Below are 21,072 nucleotides of genomic sequence, written 5' to 3' on the forward strand. Positions count from 1 at the left end.
TGGAGGCCAGTCCCAGGGCTGGGTGCCGAAGGAGCCCCTTCCAGCCACACACTGGGCTTGTCTTACGGCCGGCTGCTGTGCACAGGGCAGGGGCTTATCGAACCGGCCAGGCGACGCCCAGGTCCCTCCCCTGAGAGCGCCAGGCGGTGCTGAGTGGTTCCCCTTCCAAAGCACCAGCGCTAGGCGTGCCCTGCCAGGGCGCTGCCTGCTCTCCTGGCTCCGCCAGGGCCCGAAGACATTCTCCACAGCCTTCTGCAGCTGGCTAGATACGTATGTCTCCCCGGCCCATGTAGCTGCCTCACTGCTCCCCCCTTTTCCAGGTCATTCATTCGAGCCTGGTCCCCCTGCAAACCTTGGGCCATGCTGCAAGTTGGCCATTGACTCCTCTTTGCCTTCTGCCCCACCGCTTGTGTCTCTCAGGCACCGCACCTCACCTCTCCCCACTCTTGTGAGCAGTGGGGACCAGCGCCTGCACAGGTCTCAGTGGGCAGCGCAGGGCCTGCCAGTGCTCCCCCCTTTCCGAGGCTCTGCGGGGGGCCAGCCTGAGAGGGACCCCAGGGCACGTCCCCTACATCAGCCCCTGCCGCTGTGGCAAACAAGAAGGAAGGAGAGGCCAATGCACGTGTCCTCTCCAGGCGTGTAATCCGTGTCCTGTGCAAACAAAGGTGCTTTCTCACAGTCATTAGATGCCCACTAATCTCGGGCAATTTGCATATCAAAGGCAGTCAGCAATAATCTGCCCACACTCCATCCAGAGAAGGGTCTAATTGCTCTTCTGTAATTAGAGGCAAAGTGGAAGAGCTGGCGGATGGGCGCCCGCCCCTGATTGGGTTTGTGGGCATGGAACGGCACCACGGGCATTGGTCCCGTGGCACCCTCCCCCACTGCTGCTCTGACATGCCCCCAACCCCTGGGCATACTGACATGCTGCATTCCCTGGGAGGGACCCTGGCTGGGGCGCATCCTTCCCGGGGGGTTGGGGCTCTGAGCCTCAACAGATGGCGGCTTGTGGGAGAGGGAGCAACCCACTGATTACTGCTGCAGCCCCAATGTCCAAACTCGTTGCAATTTCATGTGTTAGAATCAAACGTTTAGAAGGATTTTTTTACAAAGTCCCTGGTTGGATTTTCAGGAGCAGGGAGGGTGAGAGGGTGGCATGGCTGGGGAGCGGGCTCTGAGAATGCTGGCGAACGTTAGGCACAGTATGGAAAGAGGCCTCCCCGCACACGGCTCTGCCCGTGCCACTCAATCCCGACTCCCTGAGCTCCGCACACACAGCTCTGCCGGTGCCCCTCGGTCCCGACCCCCAGAGCCCCTGAGCTCTGAGAGTGCTGCTGTGGGGTGACCTGGCACAAAGCCCCCCAGGACATGTGTGTCAGAGCAAGTGCTGTGACCTGCCCCCTCGCTCCTGGGCATGGCCTCCCCCGAAGGGGCCTTCCAAGCTGCCTCTCCCTGGGGCCAGTCAGGCGTCACTGAGCTGCCCAAAAGGGTGCAGGGCCAATCCAGAGGGGTGGAGAGAGCCAGGCAGAGGCTACAGGGGCAAGAGAAGGGGAGTCTCTGCGCTGGGCAAGCTGCAGGGCCTCTTGCCAAGTGAGCCAAAATACCCCTCCGCTCAGAGGGTCTGATTTGCAGATCCCCTGAGGCACCCAGCTAAGGGCCAGGGTTTCCGACATGCCCCACAGCTCTCATGGGGACGCTCATGGGCAGATTTCCCGAGGGTCTGTGCACCCAGCATGCTGGGCACTGCACAGAACCTGGACCGTCGTCCTTGCAGGTGAGCAGGGCTTTGGCTCGGGTCAGAGGCTGCCCAGGAGCACAGCACTCACTGGGGCTTAAAGGCATGGGCCCTGTGGGGCTAGGGTCCAGCCCTGCCTCTAGCCCATGCTCAGGTCCTTGGGATGTGTTTGTTTCTGTTTAACCAATTTATTTGAGCATAAGCTTTCGTGAGCTATAAACACCCATTTTTTCATGGTCTGTGTGTATAAAAACATCTTCTGTATTTTCCACAGTATGCATCCGGTGAAGTGAGCTGTAGCTCACGAAAATTTATGCTCAAATAAATGGGTTAGTCTCTAAGGTGCCACAAGTCCTCCTTTTCTTTTTGCGAATACAGACTAACACGGCTGCTACTCTGAAACCTTTGTTTCTGTTGCGTTTCCTTGAGTCACCCTTTTCCACAAGTTGCTTCCCAGGGGCTGGGCCTGTGGCATTATTCTAGCCATTGCGGGATCTCCAAAGGCCTCCCCCGAAGAGATCAGCCCAGCCCAGCCCTGGCTTGGGTCAGCCATAATGCTGTCACTTCCTGGCTCCCCACCCTTCATGTTCCCAGTGACACAGCTACGTGGCTGGATGCACACAGCTGCCAGCAGCCCCATCTGTCCGGGGCGACTGCTGGCCTGGTCAATGTCCTGGGTGCATGATGAGCTGCTCGTGTCCTGGCCACAGCTCCCTCCCTCACCCATCCCTTGGCTGCAGCTGGTATCGCATCTCAGCTGTTCGCAATGGGGCTGCAGGCAGCTCTTGTTGAGAGACAGAGGCAGCCAGGCTGGAGCAGGGGAGGGCGTCTCTAAAGCTAATGGGAGAGGAGGTGCAGTGCATGGGACAGAAAGCTCCCTCCCTGGGGGCCATGTGGGGAGGGGGAGTGAAAGGGCCGGGGGAAGCAGCCAAGGTGGGGGGAAAGACCCGCTTTAATCCACTTCTGCCCAGCAGCAAGGATTCTCCCCTTGGGCACATGCAGGAGGCCTGGCACTGCCTAGCCGGCTGCCAGGATACTCCCCCGCCCGGTGCTGTGGGGAGAGAGGGAGGCCAGGCCGGGAGGGGGAAACCGTGCTGCTGAAGCCAGGTCCCCCCTTGTGTGTTGCAGATGCTGCAGGCCACCTGCCGCCCGGCTCCTTCCTGAAGGATCTCCTCCGCAGCCACCCGTGCCAGCTCAGCGTCCGGCAGGGCTCCTGCGAGCCCGAGAGCGACTCCTCCCAGACCATCTCCCCGGAGACCTTGTGCTCCAGTCTCTGCAGCCTGGAGGACAGCCTGCTGCTCAAGGAGCTGGGCTCGCCGGGCGAACTGGCCGCCAAACTGCTGGGCTCCATGGCCGGAGGGGAGGAGATGCTTCTCTCCAAGCTGCCCCCTCAGACTGGAGAAAGTGCCTTCCAGAGCCTAGGACAGCTGGAGTGCCAGGACTCCCTGTACTCCATGTCCTGCACGGAGTCCTGCCTCTCGCCCACGGGAGACGACAGCCTGTCCTGCAAGGACGACCACACGGCATGCCCACTGCACGGGGACAGCTGCGGGGTTCGGAGGAAAGTCTCCGACGTGGCCTCTTCGGGGGTGGTGTCACTGGATGAGGAGGAGGAGGCTGAAGAGCAGTGAACTGGTCTTGGTCTGTGGCATGCTTCACCTGCCATTTCTGTCCCACTCCGTGACACCCCCGCCCCCCTCCGGGCCCCGTTCCCTGTTCTTCTTGTGGGCGAGTCCTGTTTGGGGTTGGCGTGAGCCTTAGCCGGGCAGAGGAGGATGGTGGAAGGAAAATCCAGCCCCCCCACTGGCGGAGACTGGTGAAGCCTGAGGCCTCGCGGCCGGCCACCGGATGGATTTGCTTGCTGCGTCTCTCTCTCTCTCCCCCCTCGTCTGTTTTTTTGCATGAGAGTGTTTTGGGGATAACCAAAAGCCCTGAATTGGAGCCAACTGGACGTGACGCCATCTGAGACGGTTCTGAGCATGTTCTGCACCCCACCTCCGAACCCCTAGGGAGGCGCCTTTCGCTGTCGGGGGGCCTGGCTAGTGCTGTTAAAGCAACACGTGTACGTTCCTAACGAAGAGTAAACCCCCTGCTCCGGCCCCCCAAGCCCCGGCTCAGAGCACTGTGTTGGGCTGCTCTGCACTTGACTTGGGAGGCCGTTTTTCAACCCTTTGGCACAAACCAGCTCTTTGCTTTTATTGTACTGGGTTTTATATCGTGAACCGACTCAAGGAGACGGCCGAGGGCAGAGCAGGTTTGTCGGGACGGAGCTGGACAGGAATCGCCATCTCTGCCGGGACAAGGGGGCACGGTCTGAGTTGGTGGGAGCGCGAGAGCAGATCTTTTTCTATATTTTTGTATGTTGTCTCTGTGTGGCCCTGGCCGGGAATGTTGGGGGACGCTCCAGGGTGACATGGTGCAGGGATTGGTACCACCCCAGGCTTGGCAATTAAGTATTAACTTCCCCATTGGACATCTTGGCCTCCGGAGAGCTGCCGTCTTGGGCTGGGCAGTGGGTAGAGCTCACGTTCCCCTTGCTGGAGTAATTTCGAATGATCCCAGGGATACTTTCTGCATGCACAGACACGGGCATGCACCTGTGGTCCCACGTGTGTGCACACAAATGCACACAGACCCCCCCCCCCACGTGCGCATGCACATGCCCCCCACCCCCACTGTTCATGAGGGTGCTCAGCATTTTACAACCCCCATTCCTGCCTTGGAGAGCTGACCCTCTGCTCCGAGCCCCAGTGAAGCTTGGGCTGGGGTGAGATCCAGCCCTGCCCCCAGGTCTGAGTTGGGGGCTGGATCCAAATGGGCTGTTTTCTGGTTCGGCCATGGCCGTGGGATTTCATGCAAAGCCTCGCCCCCAGCTTGGGATCAAACCTAGCCCCTAATGCCCGCCCCAAATCCAGCCCTGGAGCTGACTGCCAGCCCTTGGGTCTGCCGGGGCGCACACGCAGATCTGAGCGCACACAACAATGCCAAGCGCCTGCCACAGGCCAGTGGGAAACAAAACCCAAGTCCCAGCTGTGGTGAGTGCCACAGGTTCCTGTCCCTCTAGCTGAGGTGGGAGCCCCCTCCCCTCCGGCAGGGGGGCTGTGGCTGGCTCCTGGCAGCTGCCGCTTTCGGCCTTACGGTTCAGGAATGCTGAGCCTGGCACCCAGTGGAAATGCAGGGGCCCGGCGGGATCTCAGCCTCGCCCTGCAGGTTCTCCCTTGCTGTCGTGGCTGTGACGGCCCCATAGCATTTGCCGCCCCATGTCAGGCTGTAGCTCCAACGAGTCGGCAGGCACCAGCCCCTGATGTTTGAGAGGCGCGGGGGGGCTGGGCTGGGTGCGTGGACTATGACTCACGTCTGTGCTCCTTCACTCAGGCGCTAAATGGTGCCACGTGTGACCCTGGGAGATCTTGGGCATCGGAGCCCCTGCACTGTGCGTGTGCCCACAGCCTGGGGAGACAGCCGGGCGAGGTGGGGGGGGAGGAGAACGTGGCAGCCACCCCCAAACTGGGCTTGTTCATGGTTAAGGGATCCTGCAGCTTTAAGGGTCCTGCTTGGCTGCTAGCTGGTGCTCACAGGTAGGGCCCTGATGGGGAGCTGGCTAGGAAGGGACGGCAGCGCCCCTGGGCCTGTGTGGGTGCCCAGGGGGAAGGGGGGGGCTGGACCATGCCTTGCAGGGGCAGCACCCAGGCACTGCCAGCTGGAGCAAGACTGGCTGGGTGCTGATGGGGCTGCTCGCCCTGCATTGCTCCCAGCAGTGATTCCCAGGGACAGGGCAGGGCCCCAAGCAAGGGGACTACCTTGGGCAGCGAGAGCTGCAGCTTCTGCCCCTTCTGCTCTAGCCAACCCCCGGGCCATAGGGAGCCCTAGCACCCATGGCCAGCCTGGGCGGGCCCAGGCCCTGGTGTGCTTGGCCTGGCCACTCTTCCCACCCCCCATGCTATGGCCTCCCCCATGCACCCAATGGCTTGTGTCCATCCCCCCTCACTATAAGCTATGACTTGTCCCATCCCTCCCCCCCCCACTGGCTCGTTCCACCCTCCTACAGGTACACAATGGTCTGTCATTCCCTCCCACCATGGCCTTCCCCATGCATCCAATGGCTTGTGTCCCCCCCCAAGCTATGACTTGTCCCATCCCCCCTGCCTGTTCCACCCACCCACCCACACAGACACAGTGGCCTGTCATTTCCCCCTCCCGCCCCCCCACTCTATGGCCTTCCCCAATGGCTTGTGTCCCCCCTGCCCCCACACACAATGGCCTGTCCCCTGTCCCTGCTTCACAGTGGCTTGTTTCCACCTCTCACACACAAAATTGCCTGCCCCCCCCCACTGTAGCCTGTTCCCTCCCTAGCCCCGCCACTGACCTGTCCAGTTCCCCCCGACACACACTCTATGGGCGGTTTCCCTCTCCCGCCCCCGGCACACACAATGGCTTGTCTCCCCCCCAGTGCCGGATTGCACCCTGGCCAGTTCCACTGTCAGCTACGTTATGTTTACCAATGCAATTCATTAAAGCAACGGGTGGGCCGGGAGCATTGCTGCCTGGCTGCCGTGGGACCCTCTCCTCCCCAGTCCCCGATCTCCCCCGACACTTCACACTGCCCGGCAGTCCCCAAATGTGCCAAACACTCCTCCTGCAGGAGCCAGTGCGGGATCTGGGTGCAGGGAGCCCCAAGGGTATGAGGCAGCCTGGGGCCCCTGTGCTGCCCCCCAGGTCCCCAGAGCTCCCAGCAGGGCCTGCCCCCTCCTGCTTTATTGAAATTCAACCAGCTGATCAAGTGCCTAAACTAGGGTTCAGGCCCGGCCTGTGGAGCTCCTGAGGAACTGACTCTGGGCAAGGGGAGGTTGCATCTGACCCCGGGGCTCGGCCCGCTCCCCAACCTGGCTCTCGAGCAGCCAGTCCGTGCCTGCACCTTGGCAGAGCGTCTGCCTGCCTCAGAGATGCCTGCTGGATGCTGAGTAGCACCGGGCATTGCCCGGGACTGCCCCAGTCTCTGGCCAGTGCGTCTGCTCAGGGCCCGGGATGGGGAGTGAATGGGGGTCAAGCTGTCACCGTCTCCCTGCAGAGAACCGGGGATGTGGGAGGGTGTTAGCAAGCTCTTGGGCCAGAGAGTCAGTGTCCGGGGTCCAGGGATGGATCCCAGGGCACTGGGACACGTTGTGCTGGGAAGCTGCCTGACCCAGGGAGGCGGGGGGTGCCATTGTCCCGTCTAGGCCATGGGCCTGAGGAGGAAACGTGCCCCTGATTGGAGGGCTGATGTTGCTCCCCGAAGGCAGCAGTGACTTTCCAGCCGGGTGACATGAGGCCAAACCTGCTTCCGCCAGCGGGCACGTGCCTTGCTCACAGCCCAGGGGCAGGCAGCGGGGCCTGAGGGCTTGGGGACGGTGTCCCAGAATGGCTGGCACAGGCTTAGCGCTTGCAGTGACCTTGTAGCAGACAGCAAGGGGACATGGAATCAGGTTTTCTCCACTGTGCCTGGTGGTTTGTTATCGTAGGGTCGCACGAGTGCTGTGGGCTGTGCATGCTGCTGTATTATTACAGGGTTGCTTGAGAGCACTGGACCACGCATGCTGTTTTGTTATTGTAGGGTTGCTGACAAGTGCTGGGCTGGGCTGAGCATGCTGGCTTGTTATTGTAGGGTTGCTTGCACAAGGTCTGAGTCAAAGCCCTTTGAAGACATTGGAAAGCCTCCCCTGGCTCCCCCAGGCTGTGGATTGGGCCCAGAGGCGAGCACGAGCGAGCTCTGTGCCTTCTCTGGATTGCTCGCCTGCGAGCCCTGGACCCTGCACCCCTGACGGGCTGGGCTGGAAGCTTCTCCCCAGGCCCTGGTGCCTGAGCCAGCCTGAGTGGGTGGCACGGTGGGCTACTAGATCTAAATGCTCGGGGGGGAGGTGGTTCTCGCTGGGCAGGGGGAGCAACTGGCTCTTTTAACTCGGCCAGGGAACCCCAGGATTTGGGGGAGGAAGGGGAAGCTGACCTGCTCCTCCCCAACCCTCTGCCACAGACCCCTTCAATCTTCCCTCCCATTCAGGCTAAGGTCTATATGGGCCCTGGGCAGCAGTCTCTCCTGGGGCACTCCCCACCCCACGTTTCCCCACATAGCCCAGGCCCCACTGTGCCCCACCCCGGCAGTGCCCACACGCCGCTCCCCACCGCTGTTGTCGGGCAGCCCCCCGAGCAATGAGTCTGAGTCTGGTCCCAGCAGGGAGCAGGTGTTTGCACCCCCCCCCCCCCGGCCCGTGCCCTCACACCATGGACTCTGGCCCCCTTGCTGATAGGCTGTGGGCTCCCCACCCTCTAAGGGACTGAAGCCTCCCTCGCTCTGGGAGACACTGGCAGGTGGGCTCCCCCGGACACACAGATGGGCACTACCTGCAAGGTCTGAAATGCCCCTTCCCCCAGGAACATAAGGCAGCTCCGCCCGCCCCTGCTCCCTGCTTGGAGTGGGCGACAGTGGCCCTGTGCCAGCGTGCCGGAGACTCGGCCGTCAGAGGGGCAGCTCCCAGCTGCAGCCGTGGGGCAGAGGTAGTGGGAGACCATGCTGGTTGCTAGCCCCTCCCGTCCGAGAGACTCTGGGCACATTCACAAACACTCCCATGTTAACCCGGCCCATGCCCAGGGCGTGGGCATCACCCCTTTATGACAGCTGGGGAAACAGAGGCCCGGGGAGGAGACGGCCCAGATCCTTAAAGGTATTTAGTCACTGAATGCCCATTGAGTTCAATGGGAGTTAGTCTCCTTCATATCCTTGCTGATCGGTGCTGAAGTGGCTTGCCCAAATGAGGAAAAGAACCCAGGAGTCCTGACCCCCAGACATCTGCCCTACCCATTGTAGCACGCTCTCTCCTAAGGAGCCTGGCTCACTGAGGGGCTGCCCGACACCCCAGAGAACCTAATAACGCAGCATCTGGAAGGGGAAAGGCAACTAGGAGGGGGTGGCTAGCAGCGCTGGGCAATTGCTAGTCCCTGGGCCTTCCCCAACCTGTGGCAGGAGCGGGTGACTCCGATTGCACTTCACCTGAAGGGGCTATGCAGGCATGTGGCCGCGTGGTGTGCGTACGTGTGTGCTTGTGTTGCCCACATACAGGTGGGTGTGTGTGCACACGCATGTGAGAGGTGGGCATGTGCATAGGCACATGGATGTGAGGGGAGATGTGTATGTGCCGGGAGGTGAGGTGTGGGTGTCCATGTCCATGCACAAATGTGGGGGGGTGCGCGTGTGTATGTTGCACAGGTCTGAGGGGAGATGTGTGCATGCACACTGCTGTGAGGGATGTGTGTGTGTGTGTATGAGGGGGAGGAGGTGTGACCACACATGATGTGAGGGGAGGGATGTGTGTGTTCACACAGATGTGATGGGAGGGGTGTGTGTAGTCAGCGATGTGAGGGGAGGGGTGTGTGCATGCACACGGCTGTGAGGGGAAGGGGGTGTGTACACACACAGTTATGATGGGAGGAGTGTGTGTACTCACCGATGTGAGGGGAGGGATGTGTGTATTCACACAGATGTGATGGGAGGGGTGTGTGTACTCACCGATGTGAGGGGAGGGATGTGTGTATTCACACAGATGTGATGGGAGGAGTGTGTGTACTCACCGATGTGAGGGGAGGGATGTGTGTATTCACACAGATGTGATGGGAGGGGTGTGTGTACTCACTGATGTGAGGGGAGGGATGTGTGTATTCACACAGATGTGATGGGAGGGGTGTGTGTACTCACTGATGTGAGGGGAGGGATGTGTGTGTACACACAGGGATGTGCTGGGCAGAGTGTGTAGTGGGGCAGCAGGCTGGGAGTGGGGAGGAGTGTCCCATGGACCCTGTCTTGGTCCCCAGGAGCCAACCCCGGGGCCGCGTGGCCTCGCACTGTGCTTGGGGACCGTGAGCCGCCGGCCTGGCCCTTTGGCTGCTGAGAGCCGCTCTCTGTTGTCCTGTGTCCCAGCTGCCTGTGGCCGTCCTGCCAGGCCTTGAATAAAACAAGTCTTGTTACTGCAGTGCCGTGTGGGCGCATCCTTGGTGGGTCTCATCCACTTCCCTCCATGGGCGCCTTGCGTTCCCCAGGGGCCCGACCCCGGCGGGGACAATGGCCAGCAGGGGCCAGGGTGACCACCTCTGAGCGGGCCGGATCTCGAGGGAATGGCATCCCAGGGTCCTGCCTCCTGCGCCATAGGGTCCTGCTGAAGTACCCCAACCATGGCCAGTCCTGCCCGAGAGTCCCCCTCCCTGCTCCAAAGGGGATCCAGCCCCTTCTCCATCCCCGGGGGCTGCGGTGGCCATGGTGATGCTGCCCCCCCCCCCACTCTCCACATGCACGCGGCCCTGCCAGGCGCTATCTGGGAACAGGGCCGCCTTATCTCGCATTCCAGGGGCCGGTGCCATCGGACACCTTGCTAATTATGGGCATCTCCAGGCTCTGACCGCCTTCCCGCCCCTCCCCTCGCTCCCTCTCCCAGCAGTGACCCGTCTCCTCCGCGGGCCGGCACCAGCGCCATGGCGTCCGTCAGCTCGTCCTCCACCTATCGCTCGGAGCGGATCAGCACCTACAGCCAGAACGCGCCCCCTGCCGAGCCCTGCTTCGAGCCCCGCGGGCGCTTTGGGGAGGAGGGGGACAGGAGCTCCCTGCGCCACGGCCCCTTCGCCGCGCGGGCCCGGGACTCTTATGGATACACAGGTGGGGGCCATGGGTGTGGGGGGACCCAACCCCGCACATGCCTCAGGGTGCTATAGCCACTGCTTGCACAGGGGCAGGACGGTGGGGAGGGGCTCGTGGGCCAAAGAAGGTGAGAGCCTACTACTGCTACCAGCTCCCGGAATCCCTCCTGTTGGGCGAGTGGGCGAGGCCTGTGCTTTCAGCGCTATGGTGCTGGTTCAAAGCCCCTGACCACCCAGGCAGGTCCTTGCCTTTACACCCAGGGAGGGGAGGGAGATGCAGCCCCCATGGGGTGTGGGGTGGCCAGTCAGCCTCTGCAATCCCGAGGCCCAGGGTTGTGCTCACCCTTTGGGGTGAGGGTTCTTCATCCCATGCCCCCCTTCCAGCCCCCCCCCGCTTGTTAGCCAACCCCCCCACACTCAATCCTCCCATCCCCCACTAGCCTGACCCCCACCCCAGCAATCATGCCTCCCCCCCCCCCCCCGCTAGCCAGATCCCCTTCCAGCCCCTGGCTTGCCAGCTAGATCCCACCCCCATCAATCCTCTGATCTCCCAGTACTCAGACCCCCCCCTTCAACAACCTCCCCCGACCCTGGCTTGCTAGTCAAATGCCCCCTTGAGTCAGCCCTGACTGCCAGCAGACCCCCTACCAAAAGCCAGAGAGCCCCATGAGCAGGCAGCCCCTCCCCCATGCCTGCTCTACAAATAGCCTGGGTGTCCTGAGCAAAATCAAGGGACCCCCCCCCCCCCGCCGCTGCAAAGGCACCTCGGGGTGACAGACCCAGTCAGCACCGGCCACACTCGCTGCACCAGCAGTCCACCATGGGAGGCGGCAGCTTGGCTTTCCCCCTGCCTGCCGGGTGCCAGCCCCCGCCTGCCCCCCCCCACTGCCCCCCGACACCCCACTGTGACCCCTCCCATAGCTCCTACTGACACCCCCACGGCTCGCCAGGCCGTCTCAGCACCTGCCACACGGTGCAGCCCCCGGGCCTCTGTTGGCTCCTGGGGCCTCATCCCTCCCCCTCACTGCCCCGCTCCGTGCAGGGTCTCCGGGCTCCGTGCGCCCCTGCAGCCTGGGCAGCAACGTGCGAGCCGGGGGCGACACGTACCAGGTGACGGCCGACGTGAGCCAGTTCGAGCCGCAGGACGTGGTGGTGACCACGTACAACTACCACATCATCATCCAGGCCGAGAAGGTGAGGAGCTGGGGTCGGGGGGAGCGAACAAGGCACGGCGGGAATGGGGTGGCTGGGACAGGAGCAGGGAGCTGCCCGCTGCCCCCACGCCTGCCCCAGTCCCTATGGCGCCCCCTCCTGGGAGAGGCGGGGCTGAACGGGGCTGTGCTCAGCAGGAACGTGGCTCGTACCCGCGCTCACAGGGTGTTTGTGTCCCTGGTAGGTGGCAGAGGACGGCACCGTCTCCAACACGTTCACCCACAGGTGCCAGCTCCCCGAGGACATGGACCCCCTGTCTGTCAGCTGTGCCCTCACCGACGCGGGCCTGCTGGTCATCAAGGCCAAGCGGGGCGTGGCTGCCAAGGCGGGCGAGATGCCCCTGCCGCTGTACCGCACCGAGGTCCAGCTGTGAAGCCCCTGGGCACATCACCTGCCCCCCCACCCCGCAACCTGACAGATGAGCTGGGCAGGTGACCCACCACCCCGCCCGGCCACATGTGTCGAGGGCGGGGGCAGCTGGCGGGGCCCAGCATGCCCCGGGGTAAGGCAGGCTGGCTCAGTAGGCGGCCGGGCAGGCTGGGACCACGGGCTCCATGGGCCTGCCCGGCTGCATGGCTGGGGCACGCACGCTGCTCCTGGCGTGCGAAGGGCTGCCCTGGGCCAGGCTGAGCCAGTCACTCACCCAAGCCCGTTGCACTGGGGCTCCCTGGGCCTGGCGCCGTCCTGTGCGGGGGCCCGTGCTACTGGCTCCCAGCACCTGGCTGGTGGCTCACCCCGGCTCCTGTTTGGAATAAAGGTTTCTCCCACACATGGCTGTGTCTGGGCCATTCCTCGCGGCCTGCGGCTTGCCCCAGCCCCCCCCACTCTGGGCGCTCACCCTCCCCTTGGTACAACACAGCAGCCTCCTCTGCTGGTGACGCATGTCTCAGCCCCTTACCCCGACTCGCCAGGACCCTGCATCCCCCCCCCCGTGCGCTCTGGCTGCTCCCTGAACCCACTGCTGGCTGCAGAGCTGCCTCCAGGGTGGTGCCGGCCCAGGGAGCGGGCCAGCCGGCATGGGGAGCTCCACACCCCAGGGCCAGCGCCAGCGGGGCTCCCCCGGTGGGGAGCACACAGGCTCCTCGTTTGGCAGTGAAGGGACAGGGAGACCCAATTCACAGCAGCGTGGGGAAGGCCAGGCCTGTTGCCAACCTTCCCACCCGCCAAGCCCACCCGGCCCCCAGCTGTTTCGGTGCAGCAGCTCCCTCCACTGGCTGGTTGGGGTAGGAGCGGCATGCAGGCCCACCCCCCCTCACCCCCCCGCTGGTCCCCTTTGCAGTTGCAAGGCTGCTGAGCAAAATCAGCTGGTGCCAGGCTGTAGCAATGTGCCCCACCCCCCAGCCCAGGTGCATCAGAGGTGCCTGGCATGCAGCAGCCGCTCGTTGAGTTACTTTATTGCTCTATTTATAAAGTCCTTTTATTAAATTAATATAAAAATCTCTGTATTTACATCCTGGCCCGCGCAGGGCCCAGAGAGACCCGGTCGCTGCCCGCCCCCGGCTCCGAGCCCCTGGGACCCTGCCCAGGGCCAGGCAAGAGCAGCCATGCTGGGGAGGGGGGCTCAGTGAGACTGGGGGTGTGGGGGGGGGAAGTGCTTGTGCTGTTCACCCTGGGCTCCAAGCCAAACTCACCTCTGGCCTCGGTTAAGCCCAGCTGCCCTCTCCCCACTGCGCCCTTGCCCCGTACCACAAACCACCCCCAGAGGTAGCATGGTTGACAGACTCGACGGGAGATTGACTAGCGAGGGGGGGGCCTGCGGCTCAGGACTGAGGAGCACCGGCAGGTCGAGCCAAGGGGGAGGGCTGTGGGTTGGGATTCAGGGGCACTGGCAGAGCTGGGTGGGGGGCAGAGCCCGTGGCAGGTGTAACCAGGGGAGGGGAGCAGCTGTGGGTCGGGATTCAGGGGCACTGGCTGAGCTGGGGCTGGAGGGCCCGGGGGTGAGACAGTTGCAGAGTCGGGGGCGGGGGGATTAGCCCTCAGTGCTGTTTGGGGACCAAGGGGCCCCTGGCAGCGGGGGGTAGTGCTGGATACGGCCTTCTGCCCCCAGGAGCCCCGCGCCAGCTGCCCAGAGAACCTCGCATGCGGAGCCCGGGGGCTGGACTTGGTTCACCCTTCCTCTTCACCACACGGGGGCTGCCGGGGCAGCTCCGGGGGCAGGGCTGACGGCAGTGGCTTGCTGGGGCTCCGGCTCCGGCTGGCAGTGCAGGGTGCCAGGCCTGCAGGCTCCAAGGTGCAACGGCACCGGTGCCACCGTCGCGGGGGCTGGCGGTGTCTGTCGTGTCCATCAGCAGCCAGGGCGGGCTCTACCCGCCGGCCCCGCCCCTCACGGGCTCTTCTCGTCCGTCTCGGCGGGGCTGGACTCGGCGGGGCTGGACTCGCGGGGGATGGAGAGGCGCCGACACCGGTCCCACAGCTGGCGGACGTCCGCGGCCTCCACCTCGCTGCTGCTGGCAGTGCTGTCCCGGAAGCTGGCCAGGGGCGGCCGGACCTTCACGCCCTTGGCAGTGACTGAGCCCTCGATGGCCTTGCGCAGCTGGGGGCAGAGAAGGCTCAGCCACGTGGCATGAGGAACTCTCCCCGCCCATGTCCCCAGCTGCATGAGGGCACCTGGGGCCCTTCTCCCCCACCCCCAGCTGCAGGAAGCACAGGGGAGCGGTGTGCAGGAGGGTCTCCAGAGACACCCTCCCCGGAGATTGGTGGCACCCTATGCTCCTGGGCTCAGGGTGGGGGGAAGGCACCATTGCTCACCCCCCAGGAGGGCTCAGGGGTTCTGTTCCTGCCTCCATGTGATGAGTCCCATAGGGCTGATTCCCCCCTTTCCCGGGGTGTTTGGGAGGTACCCCAGGACCTGCTCACCTCTTTGAGGGACACCATGCCAACGAGGCGCCCAATGCTGGTCACATACGCGTGGTCCACGCCCAGGAGCGAGAAGATGGTGTGAGTCTGCAACAGAGACGGGGCTCAGGGTCTGCGGGGCGGGGAGCTGGCCAGGCTCCACTGGGGCTTGGGGCCTACAGGGTTGGGAGAGCCAGAGGGGACCCCGCACTGGGGGAGTCTGCTGAGACGCAGCCCTACGCACACTGCAGAGGATATGGGGGGTGGATCTGCAGAGTTCAGAGCTGAACCAGCCATGCCAGCATGGGGAAGGGGCAATATTGATGAGCCCGGGGAGCCAGGCCCCAGGGCAGAGGACACCAGATGGGGAGCTGGGCTCAGGCTGTCAATGCACCCCTGTGCTGTGCACATGCAGCCAGCTGCCAGGCGCCCCAAGGAGCACGGGACCCCTGCCCACCCCACCTTGTGCAGGGAGGTGCTCTCCACCAGCTGGAAGGGAGCAGGGTCGATCTTGCTGTTGTTGAAGTTCACGGGCTGGTCCAGCTGCTGCTTCTCCCACTCCATGATCTGAAAGGCAGAGGGGCTGTGAGCGCCAGAGACGGGGGGAGAGGCAGGGTGGGCCTCAACAGATGGGCAGGGCAGTCCAAAGCCCAGTGCTCTCCCAATGCTCCACCTGCAGCCCCATGCCCTGCCCAAGGGGGGGGGCGTGGGGGGGAAGGGAGGGCACTGCCTGGCTCAGGGCCAAGGAACAGGACACACGGAGGTGACAGTTTTGATCCAGGCCCAGGACCGGGGGACTGGCTGGATATGGCAGGCAAGGAATCGGACATGCAGCCTTTCCCCCTAGAGGACGCTGGCTCCGATCTGGCTCCAGGGTGGAGGACTGGCCGGCTCAGGGGATGGGGAATGGGACGCCCCCACTAGGGGGAGATGGCTTGGATCCAGCCCACCGGGAGCAGGCCCCATTGGTTACCGGGGGTTGCGTGCCCAGCTCGACAGCCCCCCAGCGGGTGCCCGACTGTCACTCCCTGGCCCCGCTCAGCACAAGGCCAAGGCTGCATGGGCCCATGGGCAGAGCCTCCTCGCCCTCAGCTGCACGGGGCAGCGGGCTCCCCTGGCGGGAGCGGGCATCCCGGCCATGCTGCCTGTGGCCCAGCAGGGTGGTGCATGCGGCTCCCCCCGAGCTGCGGGGGCTGTTCGAGCCCAGCCCTGCCATCAGCCGCTGCCGCAGTGGGACCTGCCTCCTCTGCCTGGCACATGCACAGAAGCCCCGCAGCCTCGCCCCACACCTGGGGGGCTCCGCCTCCCCTCCCCAGTGCCCAGGGCCTCCCCCCGGGCCCCGCCTGGCCAGGATTTGCCCACGGAGGGGCAGCTCTGACATTTAATGCGAGGGAATTGAGGAGATCCTCTCCCAGCTGCCTCCCCCTACAGGACTGAGCCTCTCCAGCCAGTCCCTCTCCCCTCCCCAGCTCCTCTCCTTGTGCCCCCACTGCTACCTCCCCACATTCCCTCCCTTTCTCCACAGGACCCATGGGCAGCATGGGGGAGGGGAAGAGCAGGGGGTGGGACTGCCCTGCCTCCAGCCCCCTGGAGAGCAGAGCTGGGCAGGGGCCCTGGGGAGCAGGACCTCTCAGCTCCTGGCAGGCGGAATGGCTGGGGCGGGAGGGGCATATTCGCTGGGCGAGTGACACGGGTGGTGCCATGAGGACTTGGCAAGGCAGAGCAGGCTCCCCAGGGCCCGGCGGCCCCCAAACTGTGTGTGTGTGGGGGGGTGGTCCCCTCGCTGCGCCCAGGAAGTGTGGGCTTCAGCAGAGCCGGGGGAGCAGGGCAGACAGATCCCTTTGCTCTGTGCCAGCTGGCCCAGGGGCAGCTCCTGACCAAGGGGTGAGGGAGACTCAGCCCTGGGCATCCCACCAATGTGGCCCTCACCCTGGGGAGGGACAGGGCCCAGCTGGCCTGGCCCCCAGGAAAGGACTCAAGTCCCTTCCATCTGCAGGGTGCCACAGTGGCAGGGCCTGGCGCATGGTGCCCCTGCTGGCACTCACCTCGGAGGGGCTCATCTCGCCAGGCAGCTCATACTGGTCCTGCAAGGGAGGGAGGGAGGCGGAGTGTTAGCCAGGCTGTGGGGACGTGGAGCCGGTGTGTGCCACGGAGCCAGGGTGGGCATGATTGTGCCCGATCCGGCTCTGACTCGGGGAGCTTGTGGCTCCCTACAGCCTCCCGGCTCAGAGCACAGTGCTGATTGTGGGCAAGGAGCAACCCGGCCCACCAACACTACCTGCTGCGCCCAGATCCCCACTCTTCCCCCTTCAGCCCAGCTCAGCTCCCTCGCCCTGCCTTGTCTCAGGCCCCTCACACTGCCCCGCTTGAACGTGGATTTTCCCCCTCCCATGCCCTGCATCCCAGCTCCCGACTCTGGCTCTGCAGGACACTGCTGGCCACAGAAGCCAGGCTGCACCCCACTGCTCAGCTCCCCCCTCGACGCCCCAGACACCTGCTCTCCACACTCCCTCTCCCCATGCTGCTCCAGAGCTCACTCCTCTGCTGCAGGGAGCAGTCCCCCTGCCTGCCCTGCCCAAGGCCCAGGGCCCAAGGAGGGTGCAGGGGTTCAGGCTCGAGCCTGGGAGCTGCAGGTTCTAGTCCGTGCCCCGCCATATATTCCCCTTTGGTGAGTCCCCCAAGCCCAGAGGCCCAAGGTATTTAGACACTGAACTCCCATGCCATCGATGTCAATGGAGGTTAGGAGCCCAAATACCTCGGAGGGTCTGGGCTTTTGTCCTTCTGTGCCTCAGGTCCCATCCAGTGCTCAGCTGCTCCTGGGTCAAGGGCAGAAGCAGGGGGATCTGCCTCTCTGGTTTGCCTGCCCGGGTGGGAGCTGGCTGCAGTGTTACTCCCCCTCTCAGCCGACTGCCGCCCCTCGCTCCGGGCCTCCTACACCTGGGGGCCTCCCGTGAACACACTCCAAGCTCAGCCCCCTCCCCCAAAAGCTGGCACTGTGCCCCTCTCACAAGGGGTTGCATGTAGTTGGGGGCGCCTGGCTCTGGGGAGGGATCACAAGCCCCTTTGCGCTGGCAGCCCCTCGCTGCTCGCAGCCTGGCGTGCCCTCAGCCATGCTCCTCTGCCCTCAGGGGCTCCCGGAGCCGCCTCTGCAGTCTGGCTCATCCCAGGCCAGAAAGGCACGGGAGGGGAGCACCCACAGGCGTGAATCGGGAGAGCTCACTGGGGAAGGGGAGGTAGATCGGCAGGGGAAGGAGCGATGATCTAGGATGTGCTAATTTCCGAGTGGATCGTCGCCAGATTGGTCGGTTGGAAGGAGCGTTAAAAGGCTTCCATTGGATCAGCTGGGAGAGGGGAATCAGATCAGCTCAGGAGGTATTGATTTCTGATTGGCTGGTAGGAGTGGATCATTGCCAGATTAGTCGGTTGGAAGGAGCGTAATTAGGCTCCCACTGGATCAGCTGGGAGAAGGTGAAATGGGATGGGGGGGTCAGATCAGAGACCATACTGTGCTGAAAGTCCCCAGAGCTCAGGATGGCTCCAGGAGTGGAGCGGGGGGTGTGTCTGTGGGGTGGGGGGATGGACATAGGAACTCCGCTCTCCTTGCCCATCCTCTGCACGTGGCAGACAGGCTGTATAGGGGCGGGGCAGGCAACGGCCGGGGCCAGTCTCTGCAACACGGGGATGCTTCTGCTTCTTGCCCCTTGGGCCACCCTGATCGTCACCCGTGCGCTGGGAGTCAGGACGCCTGGGTTCTATCCTTGGCTCAGCCACTGCCTGGCCATGGGGAGGAGGTCCCTCCCCGCCTTTGCGCCTCGGTTTCCCCACCTGTAAGCCGGTGTGGTGACCCCACAGCAGGGCCCGGGGATTCATTAAGGCGTGCCAGGAAGGGCTCTGCAGCTGGAAATCCCGAGGGAGGCTGCAGATGGTTGGAGGTGTGGGGCGCCCTCAGCACAGTTTGGGGGAGGGTGGCGGCTGGCCTGTGGTTGGCCAAGGCGCGGCACACACTTACCGCGATGGAAATGCGGACGCGCTTCAACTTGCGCTTTTCGGGTGGTGCTGAATTCTCAGACTTTTTAGCCACGAGAAAAACAGGAGAGAAGACAGAGGCATTATGGGAAACCACAGCGGCCTGGCCGGGCGCCATCGCCCCAGGGCCTCGGGTGGGGGCTGGGCACAGAGCAGGGGCCAAGGTGCCATGGTGGTGGGGAACACCGTCTGGGGGGGGGGGGTGGAGGGGCACTCACCTCAGCAGGCTCCATGGCAGCGCTGGTGCAGAAGAGGCTCTTGAGGGCAATGCCCGAGTGATCTGGGCTCCTGGCTGGGGACACACAAGCAGAGAAACCGTTAGTGCAAAGAGCCGGGAGCCTGGCCGGCACTATGGGGCCCACGGGGGGGCTCACCTGTGGGGCTCTCCACGGTGCTGGGACTTCGCTTGAGTGCCGGCTTCAGGGGCTTGCGGGACGCTCCGTGTGGCGGGGCCGATGAGGATTCCTCCGTGCTGATCTGGGGGCAGCATGTACAGGGGGCTTGAACCAGCACCTGAGCCTGGTAGGGTGGGGTGAGTCCAGGGCATCCCACCCCGAGTTCCCCAGGTGGGATGGGGAACGATGTGACGAAGTGGGACTGTTCTTAATGTTTCCTCTGAATCGTTTGGGGGTGCCTCAGTTTCCCCTAGGCAGTTCTTAAGTATCTAGGTGGTGGGATAAGGGCGTATGATCATTGCAGAGCCCTAGAGGGCAGGTGTGTGCAGGGGTCTGGACACAGAGAATGGCCGACACCCTGTTTCCTGGCAACTGATGGCCTGGGCCCTTCTCCCCTGCAAGGTGAGAGCTGAAGGGTTGGAGATCAAAGGAATCAGGTGCCCTCCTGGCCCTGGAAAGGGACAAAGCCCAGAGGAGGGGGTACTGGAGAGAGTTTCAGTTTGGGGCTGGCTGGGACATGGAGTGAAGTGCAGATGTGGTTGTCTGGCTCACTGCCCCCCCAAATGGACCCGGCTGAGGGGTCCTGTTCTCTGCACCTACAAGCGCTGTGTTAGACCATGTTCCTGTCGTCTAATAAACCTCTGTTTTACTGGCTGGCTGAGAGTCACGTCTGACTGCAGAGTTGGGGGGCAGGACCCTCTGGCTTCCCCAGGACCCCGCCTGGGCGGACTCGCTGCAGGAAGCGCACGGAAGGGCAGAGGAGGCTGAATGCTCCGAGGTCAGACCCAGGAAGGTGGAAGCCGGGTGAACTGCTTGCCCTGCAGACAGGCTGCTCCCAGAGAGGAGACTTCCCCAGAGTCCTGCCTGGTGTCGTAGGGAGCAGCTCCAGAGCAGCGCCCAGGGACCCCGTGACAGGCGAGTCCAGGGCATCCCATCCCCAGTTCAGCAGGGGTGGGGGGCAGAATTTCCCACAACCAGCCAGGTGGGATGGGGAACCATGGGCCTGGGGCATCCATACCCCATCCAGCCCAGCCCAGTTCAGGGAGGCATAGTTCTGTGATGCCCCATTACCAGGCCAATCCAGAGCATCCCAGGCCAGAGGGAGGGCGGGTAGGCAGGGGCCCAAGGTGCACCATCCAGGCCAGGAAGATTTAGACCTGCGCTCACAGCCAGCCCAGACTTGACCAGATTGGCGTGAGGAACCGGGGGGGGGGGGCACTCCCAGACAGAAGCCTCTCGAAGGCCTGGGAGCGCTGGGTGCTTTGGAGTTTCCAGCCAGCGGCTCCCTGCATGGCAGTGGGGTGAGGGTGCAGCGGGCCCTGGGCATCCCATCACCAGCCCAGCCCTGGCAGTCGGGCAGGGGATCCCCATGCTGCCCCCTGCCTCTCACCTGGAACTGCACTCCCGGGTGGGAGGCCCCGTGGCCGGCCTTGTCCTGGGGCTTCTCGGTGACGCTGCTCCTCCCGGCCTGCGCCCTCTCCTGCATGTACTGCAGGCGGTGCTGGTAGCCCAGCTGGCTGCTCAGCAGTGCTGCCACCTGGGCCCGCTCGATGGAGCCCAGCAGGATCATGGACTCTGCAGGAGACCAGCCCCAAAGGGCCGCCAGCCCGTCAGCTTGGGGGTCACAGCTGGGAGCGGCGTTAGCTTCCCCGGGGGCTAGATCCACCCCCTCCCCAGCCCCCAGGGTGGAGACCCAAACCTGAGCCCTCAGGAGAGCTGCCATGCCTCCTTGCAGGAGAGCTCAGGCTGCCAGCCCATTGGCAGGGCTCGGGGAGGGGATGCGGGGAGGATGGGACAGGTGTGCCCTGCAGGACTCCTGGCTCCCAGGCCTGTCCGTCCATCTGTCCATGGAGCAGTAGCTGAAAATGAAAAACCCAGTCCCACCCAGGCCGGAGGCACCGGGGTCCACCCTCCCCGGGCAGGGTGGGGTGTCTCTAAGAGCAGCTGCCACATGGGACAGAGCCTGCTTGGTCTTCCTGTTTCAGCACGAGGATGCGGGAGGCCCAGGGCTCTGAGCTTGGGGCTGGGAGACAGCAGGACTCCTGGATCCTATTCCTGGCTCTGCCCCAGGCTTGCTGGCTGACCTTGTGCCAGTGCCTTCCCCTCTCTGGGCCTCAGTTTCCCCTATTGCAACCCGGGGATAACTGCTCCGGGGGAGGGGGCAAAGGCGCAGTGCCCAGAAACGGGAAGGGACCATCAGGGTCTCCTACAGCT

General features: G+C 63.9%; 3 protein-coding genes across 10 annotated transcripts in view; 2 read left to right on the plus strand and 1 right to left on the minus strand.

The window, feature by feature from the left end:
* FAM131A (family with sequence similarity 131 member A) overlaps positions 1-9,732 on the plus strand; it is a 45,592-nt gene extending 35,860 nt beyond the window's left edge. For all 6 annotated transcript variants that reach the window (XM_048864581.2, XM_048864580.2, XM_048864584.2 and 3 more), the window contains one exon: positions 2,864-9,732. In XM_048864581.2, the coding sequence (XP_048720538.2) occupies positions 2,864-3,366 (503 nt within the window). In that variant the 3' untranslated portion in view covers positions 3,367-9,732. The remainder of the gene's footprint in view (positions 1-2,863) is intronic.
* A 455-nt stretch (positions 9,733-10,187) lies between these two features.
* Positions 10,188-12,373, plus strand: LOC125642663 (heat shock protein beta-7-like). Its single transcript, XM_048864341.2, has 3 exons — positions 10,188-10,409; positions 11,433-11,584; positions 11,787-12,373. Exons 1-3 carry the CDS (start codon positions 10,229-10,231, stop codon positions 11,973-11,975), a joined length of 522 nt encoding a protein of 173 aa, XP_048720298.1. The 5' UTR covers positions 10,188-10,228; the 3' UTR covers positions 11,976-12,373.
* A 611-nt stretch (positions 12,374-12,984) lies between these two features.
* Positions 12,985-21,072, minus strand: part of CLCN2 (chloride voltage-gated channel 2) — a 45,604-nt gene continuing 37,516 nt past the window's right edge. For 2 of the 3 annotated variants that reach the window (XM_048865456.2, XM_048865458.2), the window contains 8 exons: positions 20,249-20,433; positions 18,838-18,940; positions 18,682-18,755; positions 18,447-18,506; positions 16,483-16,521; positions 14,900-15,004; positions 14,459-14,545; positions 12,985-14,135 (listed from right to left, as the gene is read on the minus strand). In XM_048865456.2, the coding sequence (XP_048721413.2) occupies positions 13,926-14,135; positions 14,459-14,545; positions 14,900-15,004; positions 16,483-16,521; positions 18,447-18,506; positions 18,682-18,755; positions 18,838-18,940; positions 20,249-20,433 (863 nt within the window). In that variant the 3' untranslated portion in view covers positions 12,985-13,925. The remainder of the gene's footprint in view (positions 14,136-14,458; positions 14,546-14,899; positions 15,005-16,482; positions 16,522-18,446; positions 18,507-18,681; positions 18,756-18,837; positions 18,941-20,248; positions 20,434-21,072) is intronic. The other variant, XM_048865457.2, reaches the window with a different exon arrangement.

The sequence above is a fragment of the Caretta caretta genome, chromosome 9 (genome assembly GCF_965140235.1).
Source record: "Caretta caretta isolate rCarCar2 chromosome 9, rCarCar1.hap1, whole genome shotgun sequence".
NCBI classification, from domain to species: Eukaryota; Metazoa; Chordata; order Testudines; family Cheloniidae; genus Caretta; species Caretta caretta.

What these genes read in the sequence shown, in the direction of transcription:
- LOC125642663 (XM_048864341.2), top strand. Translation starts at nt 10,229, where the DNA reads ATGGCGTCCGTCAGCTCGTCCTCCACCTATCGCTCGGAGCGGATCAGC. An exon ending in GGACTCTTATGGATACACAG is followed by an intron (nt 10,410 to 11,432) that starts GTGGGGGCCATG and finishes CGCTCCGTGCAG; the next exon opens with GGTCTCCGGGCTCCGTGCGC. An exon ending in TCATCATCCAGGCCGAGAAG is followed by an intron (nt 11,585 to 11,786) that starts GTGAGGAGCTGG and finishes TGTCCCTGGTAG; the next exon opens with GTGGCAGAGGACGGCACCGT.